The sequence below is a fragment of the Microtus ochrogaster genome, chromosome 8 (genome assembly GCF_000317375.1).
Source record: "Microtus ochrogaster isolate Prairie Vole_2 chromosome 8, MicOch1.0, whole genome shotgun sequence".
In the NCBI taxonomy this organism is placed as follows: Eukaryota; Metazoa; Chordata; class Mammalia; order Rodentia; family Cricetidae; genus Microtus; species Microtus ochrogaster.
This window is the reverse complement of record NC_022015.1, coordinates 46,629,657-46,644,097: the sequence shown is the minus strand read 5'-3', so window position 1 is coordinate 46,644,097 and position 14,441 is coordinate 46,629,657. Positions and strand designations below refer to the sequence as shown.

Here is a 14,441-nt window from a genome sequence, read left to right as displayed (position 1 = left end):
CAGCTTTCGCCCCCTATCTGACTCCAGATTTCCTTTATTCAGATCAATTAGAATGCATGCTACAGCTTGAAAAGAGAATCCCACATTGCTTAACATCCTTGATTCTGAGTCTGTTGTTATGCTTCTTTTTAGATTAATTGGATAATGAGACTAGTTAATCACCTTTAACCATTGGTAAATGTTTTCTTTGATTTTAAATATCTTGAAGAGCTATCCCTTTGTCTTTCTCTTGATGACTACATGTTTAAAATAAAATTTAGCATCCGTTTGTCCAGATCATGTGTTAAGATTGGCTTTCAAAGCCGGGCGGTGGTGGCACACGCCTTTAATCCCAGCACTTGGGAGGCAGAGGCAGGCGGATCTCTGTGAGTTCGAGGCCAACCTGGTCTACAAGAGCTAGTGCCAGGACAGGCTCCAAAACCACAGAGAAACCCTGTCTCGAAAAACAAAAAACAAAAACAAAAACAAAAAAAAGATTGGCTTTCAAAACCTAATGCTACTTTGGTAGAATGTGTTTACCCTTGGAATGTTCCAACAAGTTGACAATCTGAAAGTCCGGTAATTGGGTATAAGAAAGGCTTAGTTCAGTTCTAGGAATTTAACCATGGGGTTCTGCAACAGATATAGCCAATCTGAGAATGTTTATACAGACTCAACTAAGTAAACCTACAGTGACTGGACGCATCGAGACTGAAAATGCATAATAGTATACTGACCCTCTGGAACATCCAGTCCAGCAGTGCACCACCGAGGGGTTACTGCTTTCCCCATGACGTTACTGGCTCACTGGGAACTGCAGCTTACAACTGCCCATCATCTCAAGAGAGTACCAGGCCAAAAATTATTAGCCTGAGAAAGGATCAAAATTCAAAGTACAGTTCCTCTTGGATATATATCACTTTCTCACTGTTATAAAGGCTAAAGCCTTATAAGTTGAGACCCTTTAAAAATTTCTGGGTGGTAGATACACCCTAAGTACACACATACCTCCCAATGAGCAGTGGAAACAAAGCCATCCTAGGCCTTCAGTCTGAACCACTCTACTTCCTGGGGATCGGGATCTGCTCCGTTTACTGAGCCGGCTATGAAGGATCTCCAGCATGCAGAGATGAATGAAGACTTACTTCAAAAGGGGGGAACAGGAAAACTGCTGAGTTGTTGATAAGACTGTGGCATTTTTCATTTGAATAGAACCATCCACGAGCTCCAAGAAACACATCATCATCAGTGCTCTTGGTAGAACAGTATATTCTCAGTATCCAGAAAGGCACAGTGTACACAGTTCAGACATAGCAGATTTGTGATTACCACCAGTTTTGGCAAGGCTTACATGACATTTGTTAAACAAGTTATGCTTTAGCCATTCCTTAAGTTTATAAAGACCTGACCATACACCTTAAAATACACACATGCACTAAAGTCCGTTTCTCCTCGCGGCGTAGTCTTCACCACCAAATTGTGGCAAAATTAAATTAGAAGATGGGATAATATTAATTTGGCTTAGAAAGTTGACAAGAATAGAACTACTGGTTTTTTTTCTTTTAAGAAAACTTTGCTGGGGGCTTGCACAGCACCCTGGGTTCGATCCCAAGCATCGCATAAGCTGATCGTGCTAACATACATCCTAGCACTTACTAACCTGTAAATATCAATGTCAAATCATACAGTTTGAGACCTCTTGATGTCAGGAATAATTAGCAACAGGGTGAAAACTCTCCTGCTCTAATTAGGCTATATATATATGAAGACAGGAGAATCAGAAGTTTAAGGTCATCCTCGACTGTACTATGTTTGAGACCAACATGGAATACATGAGACCTTGTCTCAGAAAAGAAAATAATCTTAGCTGAACACCAATAATTCCAACAAACACTTGGGAAGTCCAGGCAAGAGGATCAAGGCCATCCTCAATGACACAGCAGATGCGGATTGGAAGCCTGCCTGGGTCACTTAAGGCCTTGCCTTTAAAAGTAAAATATTAAAATAATAAGGGTCGGGGGGGGATGCATAGAAAGTCTTTGGTTGTTTGGTACAAATGTTAGGTGAGGGGAAGAAATGTAAGAAATATCTTTCAAGGTTTATTTAAAAAGCATTAAATCTATTAAGATTTCTTAGTCACCTGAATTAATCCTAGAGGTCTGAAGGCATGATCTGTAAATTAACAAGTCCTCTCTGTTAGTGATTGAACATTTTAGTTTAAGAGGGGGGAGGGGCGTCACAGTAGCCTTTTGAAATTCTATAATATACCAAACTCAGAAATTATGCCTGACCTCACAGCCAAAAGGTAAGTAAAGACAAGAGTTGATGACACTTAAAAGAGTTGGTAGAGCAAGTGTCCTTGAAGTTACACTATCCATCTCTGTCCCTGTGGGCTATGTAATGTCCTTGGAGCCTGGCCCAGAGATCACCCTCTGTCTGGGAGGAGTAGGTCACAGCATTTACACCAAGTTGAATTCCCGGAGGTTTAGTTGGAGGATTGTGTCTTTGACAGCAGCAAACACAAAGCGGATATTCTCAGTGTCTGTAGCACATGTGAAGTGAGAATAGATGACCTTCTCTTTGTCAGGATTCTGGTCTTGATACAGCTTCAGGATAAAGTCCCTGGCGGCTTTGACATCTTGCTTTGGTCCTGGTCATAAGAGGAATAAAGATACAGACTCACCATCATGCCCTCCCATAATCCATTTTTATTGTATTTTCTTATTTCAGATCCTTTTTATTTCATACCTAAGGAAAGGTTACCTGGAATAGTTATTATATTTCATATGAATCTATAAAATGTTTTAAAAATATTTTCTGTTTTACGGAGTATATATGCATGTATACATACATGTGCCCAGAGAACAATTCCATGTTATCGTCGGGAATACTATGCACCTCCATTGACAAAGATCTTTCTTTGGCCTACAGCTCACCAACTAGGCTAGACTGACTGGCCAGCAAATCCCAGTGGTCTGCCTGTCTCTGTGATTACAAATTCTCATTATCATGCCTGCTTTTTTAGGTGAGTTCTAAGGATTGAACTTGGTCATATGCTTGCTTCCAAAGCAAATGTTTTTACCAACTGAACCAGCCATTCCCTTGCCCAGTGTTTGGTCTTTTTTAAAGTGTCTACTGGTATCTAAAAATTGTACTGTAAAGTGATTTGTCTAAAAATAGTGGCCTAGTTTTATTTTCTAACCACTAACTTGTACAGACAGGCAGCTGTGGGAGGGGGGTGTGGCTCAGAAACTAATGTTATTAGTTTGGTTTTAAAGCCTGACAGTTGGAAACTATACTGCCAGAGTGTTTAATCAAAGGAGGAGTATGCCGAAACACTTAACAGGTAATGCCAGTTTCAAGAGTATGCTATTTGAGACGTCTTGTGCCAGGAGTGATTAGTGAGCATGAGCACTGTCCTGTCTTGAGCAGGTTACATACACGAAGACTCCAGCACCCCACAAAGCAGCATGTACTCTGACTGAAGCTGCGGGAGCCAGCTCTGCCAGAGAAAGCTGAGTGAGTGCATATGCAGCAGAATGACCAGGCTGCCAGGGCAACAGAAAGGGGTGGCACTCGAGTGCAAGCTGTAGACAGGTGCAGAAGGCTTTCCTAGGTGAGGCTCCCAGGTTGGGGCCTGACCAGTCAAGTGGAGTAAGTCAAATGAGCTGGCAAATGTATCCAGGCCCTTGCAGTGGCAAGTGTTGAGGTGAAGACACTATGAGAAGCATAATTTGAAGGAGGAACTTGAGAGCCATCAGAGAGGCCCCCAGAAAGCTGGGGAGTCAATATGGCTCATGTGAGAGCCGCATCCCCCAAACACTTACCTGTGTATTCTGGGAAATAACTAATTAGATGGGAGTACATGATTTTCTCTTCCAGAAGATCCTTCTTGTTTAAGAACAAAATTACAGATGAGTTCAGAAACCAGGGGTAGGTGATGATGGTTTTAAACAAGGCTTTGCTCTCTTCCATACGGTTCTAGGGAGAAACCAAGTTAGGATTAAGTCAGAAAGAAAAGCACGACTTGGAAACAGCATGCTAGGAGGCTGGGTACGTCCATCAGTCCTCTCCCCTTAGGGTCACTGTTCTTATAATGGCAAGAATGCGGGCCCATCAGACCAGCTACCGTTTGCCCTTCCACCCTGCCCCTCCCCCACACACCTGATTTTTCTCAGCATTTTTGGAGCACTAACTCTTCTCTTGCGCTAAACAAGGTTCTTGTGCAAACTTGTGCCTCAGGAGTATTGGAACACAGGAGGACCACAACCCTGAGCCCTCAGGCCTGCTAGACTGGTCAGGACAGAGGTAACACTGCAGAGCACCATAGCCATGCTTTTCAAATCGGATGTTGCCCCAGCTTCCCAATTTAGTGGATGACCACAGCATCCCAAAAATCTAACTTTCCCAAGTCCATAGAGACATGAGTCATGTGACAGTTGTACTCAAGAACAATAATTTTAAACAACACGTTTTTTTTTCTCCCTAAGGAAAAAAGCAAGAACTTTCCTTTAGAGGAAGAAGCAACCCTAAACCATCGAAGCTCCGCACATGCTCCAAAGGGATGCACCATGATTGTACTTCCCTACAAGCCCACATCTGGGCATTCTGCCACTCTGAAGACTGAGGTCCAGAAAGTTATTATCAGAGAATTAACTCATTCACTTTTAGAGATTCTGTAAAGTCTAGAATTAATCTCTGAAGGAAAAAAATCTGTATGGCAGAATAGATGGGACCAATGCATATCTACAGGTGGAAGGAATGGGCAGGAATTACAACTATCTACGTGCTCTCCAAACTCCTGTGATTCCTATGACTTTTGTAGGAGAAACAAATATGTTTAATTTCTAAGAATATTGGTCTGGGCTCTTGGTGTGCTGAACACACAATCCTTTGACTCTTCTGAGAAATACCACAAGTAACTCCTAAGAATTCCTATTTTTTTATGCTGAGAACTATCTCTTGAAATTCCTCTTGGGAGAGCTACAGCAGCTGCTATTACTTTGATGGCACAAGTAAATGCGTTCCCCCTCCCCTAATTAACTAATATAATGGAACTCCTCGGAGAGAAGCTTTCACTCAAGAGGTACAAGATATGATTTGTTCATGGGCCAATGCTTAATCCTGGCAGCACTCTGATGGTTGACATCCCTGTCCTTGAAACAAGAGCCAAGAAATCTTGCATACATTAAGAGGACATTGGTATTCCTCAGAAAATAACCTTATGAAGTGACCAACATTCATGGTCACTTTCTGTCAGAGCATCTAATGGAACTAGAGCCAGCCACAGCACCTTGCAGCTTTGCAGGAGGCATAGTACCTGCCTGGACTGGGCCAGCCCCAGATGCCTGAATGAGACCTTGCAGGGGAGTAAGGCCAGATGCAGTCTCAGGTGCTGCTCTAATCTCTGAACTGCTCCATGTGTGGCCATGCCTGCTCTGACAGCTCAGCTAAGAGCCTAGTTTGGGAGCGGCGTTCTCTGGAGGCCGAGGGTCCGCTCAGATGGTGTCTGTTAGAAACAGACTGGGCTGGGCATGATGAGGCCACAGGTTCAGTCCACACAATGGTGCACAGGTATAATCCCAACACTTACGAGGTGTAGTGGAAGGCTGGAGGATAATAAAGTGAAGGTTACCCTTTGCTTCATAGTCACTTTGGGGCCAGCTTAAACTGGACAAGACCCAGTCTTGAAAGAGGTGGGATGGGGGAGAAATGTTAGACAATACTGTATGTATTAGGGTCTCTGAAGGGACTTGGAAATGAAACTACCCCCATTGGAACCCAACAAATATAACTGTAGCGCAGGACCCAAAAGGCCGTAATTTTTTTTACCAACATGCCACCAGCAGTAAGAACCTTAGCTTTGTGTATGTAGGTTGGATTTTTACATGGTTTCTAAGGGCTGGCTTGGTAAACTGAGCTCTCTTGACCCAGTCTGCTTTTTCCTGTTTTCCACCCTTCATGACCCATGACCTTTACCTGGGGTGGGGAGGACGACTTTGTGAACATCCTTACTCTCAGACCATACCCACCATCAGTCAGCTAATCAGAGTCTGGTATTTGACTCAGGAAATGTTCCTTGGGAAATTCTGGGCAACTAGTTTGGATCTAGGGTTCTGGTCTCAGTATGCAGTAGGCTGCACCATTTAAGTTCGTCACACGAAGATGAAGTCTCTTCTGGTTGGTTGGTTTGTGCTTTTTTAGTTGTTTGTTTCTTGTCTTGTTTAGTTTGGGTTTTTTTTTTTTTTAAGACTATGGAGCCTTGGCTAGCCAGGGACTCTCGGAGATCTGCCTGTCTTCGCCTCCTGAGTGCTGCGGCACCAAACTTGGCTCTGAAATCTGATGAGGTCTGTCTCAGGATGTATTTTGTTGTTAAGTGACCTGTGACAGTATTTAAGTTGCAGGGGACTTTGGACATGGGTCTGCAGTACACCAGTCGGCTGCATTAGTAACAGACACCTGAGCGCCGGCTTCTAGAAAACTGAAGAACTAAGACCATCTTCCACAGTTACCACCCCACCCCGGCAACATACCTCATTGTCACACTCGGCCAGGACCTGGTCATATTCACTCAGAGCAACCAAGAAAATGATGGACGTGACGCTCTCAAAGCAGTGGATCCACTTCCGTCGCTCAGAGCGCTGGCCACCAACATCCACCATCCTGCTCAGCGGAGAGAGATGGTCAGAGGTGGAATGAACAGCTCCGGGAAAAGGGCTGCAGGTCTTTACACCACGGAGTTAGTAACCTTTGCGGTCCTCGGTGATTCGGAGGGAAGGGGTTCTTAAGGTTAGTGTTGGAACGGTGCTGCCCTGGGCAGTGGGGAACCATTGGTGGATTCCAAGCAAAGGACTCAGATGGAGCCTTCCTGGGGATGCTGGGTAAGAACCTGCTGCGGAAGCCCTTTACTCCAACCGCCCACACGGAGTCCTAGGGCACAAAAGGGACAAGGGCAAGCCATCTTCCTGGGACCTCTTCTGCAGGTCCTGTATTTAAATGTATGATTTGTATTCTGTCTTTCAGGACTGTGTGTGTATGTGTGTGTATGTGACATGCACATGAGACCGGGGACCGGAGGCCAAAAGAGGACATTGGGTCTCCTGGAGCTGGAGTTGCAGGTAGCTGTGAGCCACTCGGTGGAGGTGCACGCATTTCAACCCAGTCCTGTTGGGAGTAATTGAGCCCTGGCCTTGAACTGCTCGTCCCTGTCTAGAGCCTTCTAATTGAAGTTACTAGAAGCTGTGCCTAGCTAAGAGGATCAGAGGATGGGATTTTCACCTGTTGGCCATTGACTGCAGGGTATTTAAGCCTCCACGGTGCTATTAAAGAGGGGCTTTTGGTACCAGTGTTGGAAGGTCTGTGTGTCGGTCTGTCTCTACATGTGTATTCTCAACCTCCAGCCTTTTGCCAGAAGCTCACAAACTGGGTTCTAGCGCATAGAGCCCGCGGTGCGCGGCATAGTCCTGTGACTCTGAAGGCAAAACCTGGCCACCAAAACTCTGGCAAACTCATTCTGAGATGCCTGGGAGGTTGCAAGCAGCCTTTGGAGTTAAAAAGGTTTAAACCCACTGGTCAGCTAGGGAGAGAGCTCCCATTAAATGAGACATGAAGAGTATTTTTATACCACCCTCTCCACGTGACAACGCTGAAGGAGAGCTAAACAGAACAATAATATTGAACTCAGTGTGTGAGGGCCAGACAGGTGTGCAATGATCGTCGTTAGAAAGGATAGAGGAATAATAGATACAGGAGCTTCGAGGGGTCGGAGAGGAGGCTCGGGGGTTAAGAACTCCCGTTGCTTTTCAAAGGGCCTGAGTCCAGTGTCTGAGTACCCACATGGTGATCCATTCCCAGGGGATCTGATGCCGTCGTCATCTCCAGTGACTCCTGCACACCACGCACACACACACACACACACACACACACACACACACACCCCTCAGGACATGTCCCCCGAACAGACTGACCCTTAAAGGCCTCTGTCTGGGAGACAGACTTACCGGAAGATGATGTTCTCCAAGTCAAATGGATATTCTATGATGCCGGTGGTGGGCACCCGAACACGAAGGACATCCTGTTGCGTTGGCACGAAGGAGGGCATGGCGATTCGGTCAATGTCAGTCAGGTAACTGTGACATTAAAGAGTTGAGACGCTGAGGCTCCGTTGTGAGAAAGGAAAGCAGCCTTCCTTGCTCAAGGGAAGTCCTCCCCGACCACAGGGCCCCCACAAGACTTGGAAGCCAGCAATAGCATGCAGAGGTGACTATGCCAGGCCTCGATCCTCCCAAGACCGTTCTGAAGGGGTCAGGACTCAGGTAAATCTGGAAGCCTTCTGAGAATGCAGGCCACCCCATCCCAGTTCCCAGCTGCATCATCTCTGTGGCCATGAGAGAAGCAGCAACCTAGAGACCAAGGAGGGGGGAGACGATACTGGCCCCTCACCCGCCAGACCCACCCACTTGCCTCCACCCAAGAACATTAATAAATAGACATTGTTCTCCGAAGGCTCCGATCAGTGATAAGAACAGCTTCTATGAAAATACGCAGTCTTCAAACAGGACATGAAACAATTCTCTCAAAATAAGAGCATTTTCCTGTTAAGAACCCTGGAAAGTGAGGCATCTAAAATAATCCAAAGTTTGTCTCATGGTATTTGGTATTTATGTGTAGTAAAGTTCTGACTTTAAAATACATGTGTTTTTTTTTTTCTAAAGTCAAATAAAAGAATGCCTTTAAAATACACTTCACCAGGGAGTGTAGCTCAGTTTTCAGAGTACTTGCCTAGCATGCACACAGCACTGGGTTAAAGCCAGCACCTCTTACAACATGGTGGCGCATGCCTGCAATCCCAGCACTCAGGAGGTAGATGTAACAGGATCAGAAGTTTAGGGTCCTGCAGAAACACATGGAGAGTCCAAGGCCAGCCTGGGCTAGAGACTGTGTCTTCAAACAATCACTTAAGTCCTGAGGTCTTTTGTGATTTTTAAGTCCTCAGTAGCTGGGCCAGTTATCTCACTAATTGCCATGGGATCACAGCGTTGGTAACCAAATAGCTCAACTTTTACTCACTAGCTCTCACTATACCTAATTTATCAGTTCATCTTATGCTGTGTCTGTATAGGGAAAAACATAGAATACAATGCCATCATCTGTGATTTGGGGCATCTGCTGGGGACTCTGAAAGTGGCCCCAAATTATGAATGGGCCACTTTCATAAGGGAGACACACCACAGTGATTGGTTAACCGAAGAGTGATTAGAACAGCAGACTGTGCCGCTTCTGAGATTAGAGGGCGTTGGTTGGTAGCCACATAGCCCTCGGCATGCTATCTGGTACACTCACCTGGGCAGTATAAATGCAAATCTAAGCCAGGTGGTGGTGGCGCATACCCTTTTATCCCAGCACTCGGGAGGCAGAGGCAGGCAGATCTCTGTGAGTTTGAGGCCAGCCTGGTCTACAAGAGTGAGTTCCAGGACAGACACCAAAGTTACACAGAGAAACCCTGTCTTGAAAAAAAAATACATATCTAAAAATGCAGACATTACTAGCAGATGACAGAGAACCACAGGCCTGAACCAAAAAAATGCACAAATAACTTACGCCATACACCATCAACCTTTTATTCCCTTTTTTTAAAGACAGGGTCTAGCCTAGGGTCACGGGCTGGCTGGAGATCCTCCTGCTCCTGCCTCCCCAGGGGATAGCAGCCTGTGCCACCACACCTACTGACTCTCAGGACTGACATCTGTCTGCCTTTATTAACCGCTGTTGCCTTCTGTATAATCCGTTTACCTCCCCAGCCATCCCTCCATGCCTCCCAGTGAACTTGCTTAAGTTTTCATGATTTCCACTGAACTAGTCCTACAGCAGTTTTGGTAAGCTTTCTCCAAATGGATGTAAAGCCACAACACTGTCCCAACACCAGCAACAGCAGGCTGCTTCTGGGAGGGAATGTGGGTGGGGAGTGGCTGAGAGCAGCCCCTGACTCCCTAGACTTTCTCCTCCCTTCTCCATTGCCAACGTCGTGGCTTCTTTTCTGCTCCTGACATAATTTTTTTTGCTGATGTGGTTGGATCAGCTGTTCCAACCTGGAATGAATTGCACACTGCCTGGGATGAATGTCTAGGCAAGGTCACTAAAGCCACATACACTAACCATGCCTTTCCTGACAGCTGTTTTGTCCGATTTGAGCTAGCTCAAGAGAAGGCCAACACTTACGAGAAATCGGGTGTTTTGGGGGTGGGGGTGTCATGGTCCTGGGAGGAGGGACAGCCATGGAGGAGGAGGAGGGGAAAAGATGAGCTACAGAAGTACAAACAGATAGCAACCCAAGAAATAATCCGTGTGCTCAGTCACCTACTGGATGACACACAGTCCCAGGGGACTCTCAAGAAAGGAAAATGATGCAATCTTTCCAAGGTGGTGTGCAATAGAGATTTTGGTGGGATGATGGTTTAAAGCTTTACGGATCCAAAATACGTAAGAGGTAGGACTTTCTGAAAGGGTCAAAAAGTTTTGTGTGCAGTAGGATCAAAAACCCATTGCCATTGTTCTTGAGTTCTCAGTAGTCCTCATTGTCCGCTATGTTCAGCGACTCCATTTTTATCCCATGCTTTTTCAGACTCAGGCCAGCTGGCCTTGGTGAATTCCCGAAAGAACATCCCCATTGCTGGCTTTGGGGGGCATGGGCAGTTTGGATGCTCAACTTACTAAACCTGGATGGAGGTGGGTGGTCCTTGGACTTCCCACAGGTCAGGGAACCCTGATGGCTCTTCAAGCTGATGAGGGAGAGGGACTTGATCGGGGGAGGGGGAGGGAAATGGGAGGCGGTGGCAGGGAGGAGGCAGAAATCCTCAATAAATAAATAAATTAAAAAAAAATAAAAATAAATAAAACTCCAAGAAAAAAAAGTTTTGTGTGCTGGTCCTGCAGATAGTGATGTCTACCACTAGAGGGTAGCACAAGACCAGTGGCTGATTTAAGTAAAGCCTACACCTACCTGCCTGTGGTTTCCAAAGGAGTACCTCGAGAAGAAAGGGAACCACCAGGGCAGGTGTGTTCTTTGCTTAAGTTACAATTCCAGCACCAAAACTTAGATACATTTTGCTAAGGGAATTTCCAATTTAATTAGGTGGGCAAAAGTGGGTACTGACCCTAGGGTACATATAGGAACCCAGGGAAAATTAGGAGAGAAAATGCTAAGAGTCAGAGCCAGGGGTCGGGAAAGACCACCCCCTTTCCTCAGAGCAAGGAGTGAAGTCTTGCAGAGTTGGCCTAAGAGCAGTGTGGCTGCGGCTGTGTCGGGGCGGAGTACTCACTACTTAGCGGAGTCTGACAGCTGGTATTCCCGCCTCCTGTCGTAACACTCCTGGATTCCCGGATCCAGCCACAGCTGCTTGATGGCTGCCACCTGGTCCCGGGAGAGTGCCGAGACTTTGTCTACTTCCACTTCTCTGATGATCTGGGCATTTTCCTAGTCGAAGGAAAGAAAACATTGCATTAAGCAAAGGCCAGGCTAGCAGATGTGGGGATAATCTTGCCCTGGATCCTGGGTGGAGGGTTCCGATAGGTACGGGGCTGTGCGCAGCAAGTCCTCAGAAACTGGTAGACTGCGTGGAGCAATTTGATTGCACAGTCTGGGGAGGTAAACCGCAGATGACACCAGATTTGCACCTCAAGTCCCGCGATACTGAGGCAGCTGCTCAATAGTGAACAGAGACATGTCTGCGGTGCCGTCTGCTCATTACAACATCTGTGTAAGCCAGTGTATACACAAATGGTTGCATTGGTGGCGCAGCAGGGTTGTGTGGTAGAAGTGCCCCCCCTCCCGTCCCCGGGTATAAGAACAGGGGCACACTATCTCTGAGAATGAAAAATCAATGCTAATTGTCAGCCGGATATTTTTCTCTTCCCTAAGTCTTTTTCTTTTTCATTTTATTTAATTCTTTGAAGTGGATTTTACTTTGCAGAGCAGCATTAGGTTCAACAGAAAGCTTCCACTCAACAGCAAGTTCCCACATTCCAACCATATAGTCCCGTGAATCACTGTGCACCGAGGAACCGCTCCCAAAGCACCTGCTTTGCACACTAATCTCTAGACTGCGTTGATTACACAATTATTGCTCTATTATCACACTAATGATTACAGCCGGGAGCTCTGTGAGAGCATACACCCAGTAACTATTTCTCACTTACAAAACCAGCACATATCCACCTCACAGGAGCCTCTGCATCAAGTCCTCCCAATGTCGTTAGTCAGAGAGAGTGATGGAGGCCCTGGAGTCCTCCACACCTGCAGACAAGGAAGAAGAATGTGGACCAGTGGGCAGGAAGTTCTGTGAGCCGGTCTACGCGGAGAAGACATCACTTCTAGAGAAAGTTCATGAGCCAGGATTGGTCAAAGTACCCACTGAGTGTGGAGGAGGCAGGGATACCTGGCTTCTTGAACTCACATGGAAAAGGAAGTGGAGCTGGGTGAAAGCTGAGCAAGGACTGTCCCACTTACAGACTCACGAAACCTCTTTGCCACGGTGACGCCTCTATAATTCTAATGTAGCCAGTAAAACTACAACTGGTGGCCAAATCCAGCCCCCGACCCAGTGTGTGAACAGCCGTGCCTGTCACACTGCCTCCTTTCACGCTGACCACAACAGTGCCAAGTTGCTGGTCAGAACCCAGATGTGTAAGGCTTTAAACACCCCCATGGCCATTCACAAAACAATGCTTGCTAATCCCAGAAACAGCTGGATAACTAAATGCATCCACACAGCACACCACTGTCCCTCGATTCCTGAATCAGTCATCCGGGGGTCTGCTTTACGAAGGAATGACTGCACTGGGTCCTAACAGGTACAAGAATGTAACTGGAAAACATCTTAAGCTGTTCTCACATTCAACCTGACGGTCCCACAGAGAAGATGCTCACAGACATCCAGAGTGGGGGAGAAGAACCATAGAAAAATGAACTCAGTGAGTATGAGGGGAGAAGGAGAGGAGGAGGGGAAGGGAGGAAGAAAGAGAGACAGAGAGAGAAGAGGGAGAAAGGGAGGGGAGGGGTATTCTATCTATACAAATGTATCCACTCTAAGACTTCCAAAGAGCAATGGCCTGCCAGGGCTAAGTTGGGCTGGGGCCCTGTCCTGGGACTAGAATCCTGGAGCGAAATGAAAGCACCACCCAGCGGGAAACACTGAAAAGGTTCTCATTTTGATTCTTTTTACAAAATATAGAGAATTTTCTAACTTTTTCACTTGAATTACTTTTTAAGGAAGCCATGGTGGTGTGTACTAGTTGCCCAGAGGTTTAATACCAAACTGCTTGCTTTTTATAAAGTCTTTATGTTGTGTCAATCAGCTCAGGGCCAATGAACATGACATCCCAGACGTCATGTTGACCTCAGCGGAGGTGGACACCCCACCCCAATTCTACCTAGACTACTAGAAGCCAGTGACCTGCCTCCAAAGAGGACTTCTACACAATTCTAAATCATTCCCATCTCCTGGATGTTGTGAAATATTTGTTTGATGATGCAAAGATGTGTTGCATCCTTTTATGTTGCATTTGTTTAACTCTGAAGCTGTTAGTTTGCCTGTCTAAAACACCTGATTGCTCTAATAAAGAGCTCAACAGGCAATAACTAGGCAGGGAAGAGAACTAGGTAGGGTGGCAGGTGGAGAGAATAAATAGGAGGAGAAATCTAGGCTGAAAGGAGGGAGGAATAAGAGAAGGATGACAGAGGCCAGCTACCAGCCACAAAACAAGCCGTGGAGTACAAAGGGAAGAAAGACATATAGAATTAAGAAAGGCAAAAACTCCAGAGACAAAAATCATAGTTAAAGAGAAACAGGTTAATTTAAGTTAGAAAAACTGGCTAGAAACAAGCCAAGCTAAGCCCGGGCATTCATAAATAAGAATAAGTCTCCTTGTATTTATTTGGGAGATAGATGGCAGACCCCCACCCCAAAAGTAAAACAAACCAACTACATCCTAAAGCAGGTTTCATGAACAACCAACGGCATATGGAGGGAAACCCCTCTGTTGAACAATTGCAGCTAGGCAGAGCCACACTGAAGAAGCAGCATTGAGAAGCAACAGGCCAGAGCCCGTATCTGGACTTCTCGGCTTCAAGCCCACCTTAGGGCCAGGCACAGTTCCAGAATTCTTGCAGATACTTCTACTGCTTCTGAGCATCTCCTTCCTCCTGAGCATGCATCAAGAAAACTCACAGGCAGGGGAGCAAAGGCACTGGAAACTGGAGCTGGGCAGGAAATGGCATTCTAGCCATCCATGGCCCTCTATGCCTGGCAGCCATTGAGAAAACACGGGGATTCTGCTTCCCGCTGGTCCCTTCCTGTCTTCAGTTGGGTTCGTCTCACTGTTCCTGACACGCAAACCGGTTCAAACTGGCTCAAACCTGTTACAACTAGTTCAAACCAATTCCGACCGGTTTAGACCTGCTCAAA

At 46.1% G+C, this 14,441-nt stretch overlaps 1 protein-coding gene across 1 annotated transcript in view; it reads right to left on the bottom strand.

The window, feature by feature from the left end:
- Window positions 1-1,265: 1,265 nt before the first annotated feature.
- Window positions 1,266-14,441, bottom strand: part of Gna14 (G protein subunit alpha 14) — a 142,571-nt gene continuing 129,395 nt past the window's right edge. The window contains exons 3-7 of the mRNA XM_005352016.3: window positions 11,298-11,452; window positions 7,980-8,108; window positions 6,513-6,642; window positions 3,807-3,960; window positions 1,266-2,629 (exon numbers count right to left, since the gene is read on the bottom strand). Of these exons, the coding sequence (XP_005352073.1) occupies window positions 2,439-2,629; window positions 3,807-3,960; window positions 6,513-6,642; window positions 7,980-8,108; window positions 11,298-11,452 (759 nt within the window). The 3' untranslated portion in view covers window positions 1,266-2,438. The remainder of the gene's footprint in view (window positions 2,630-3,806; window positions 3,961-6,512; window positions 6,643-7,979; window positions 8,109-11,297; window positions 11,453-14,441) is intronic.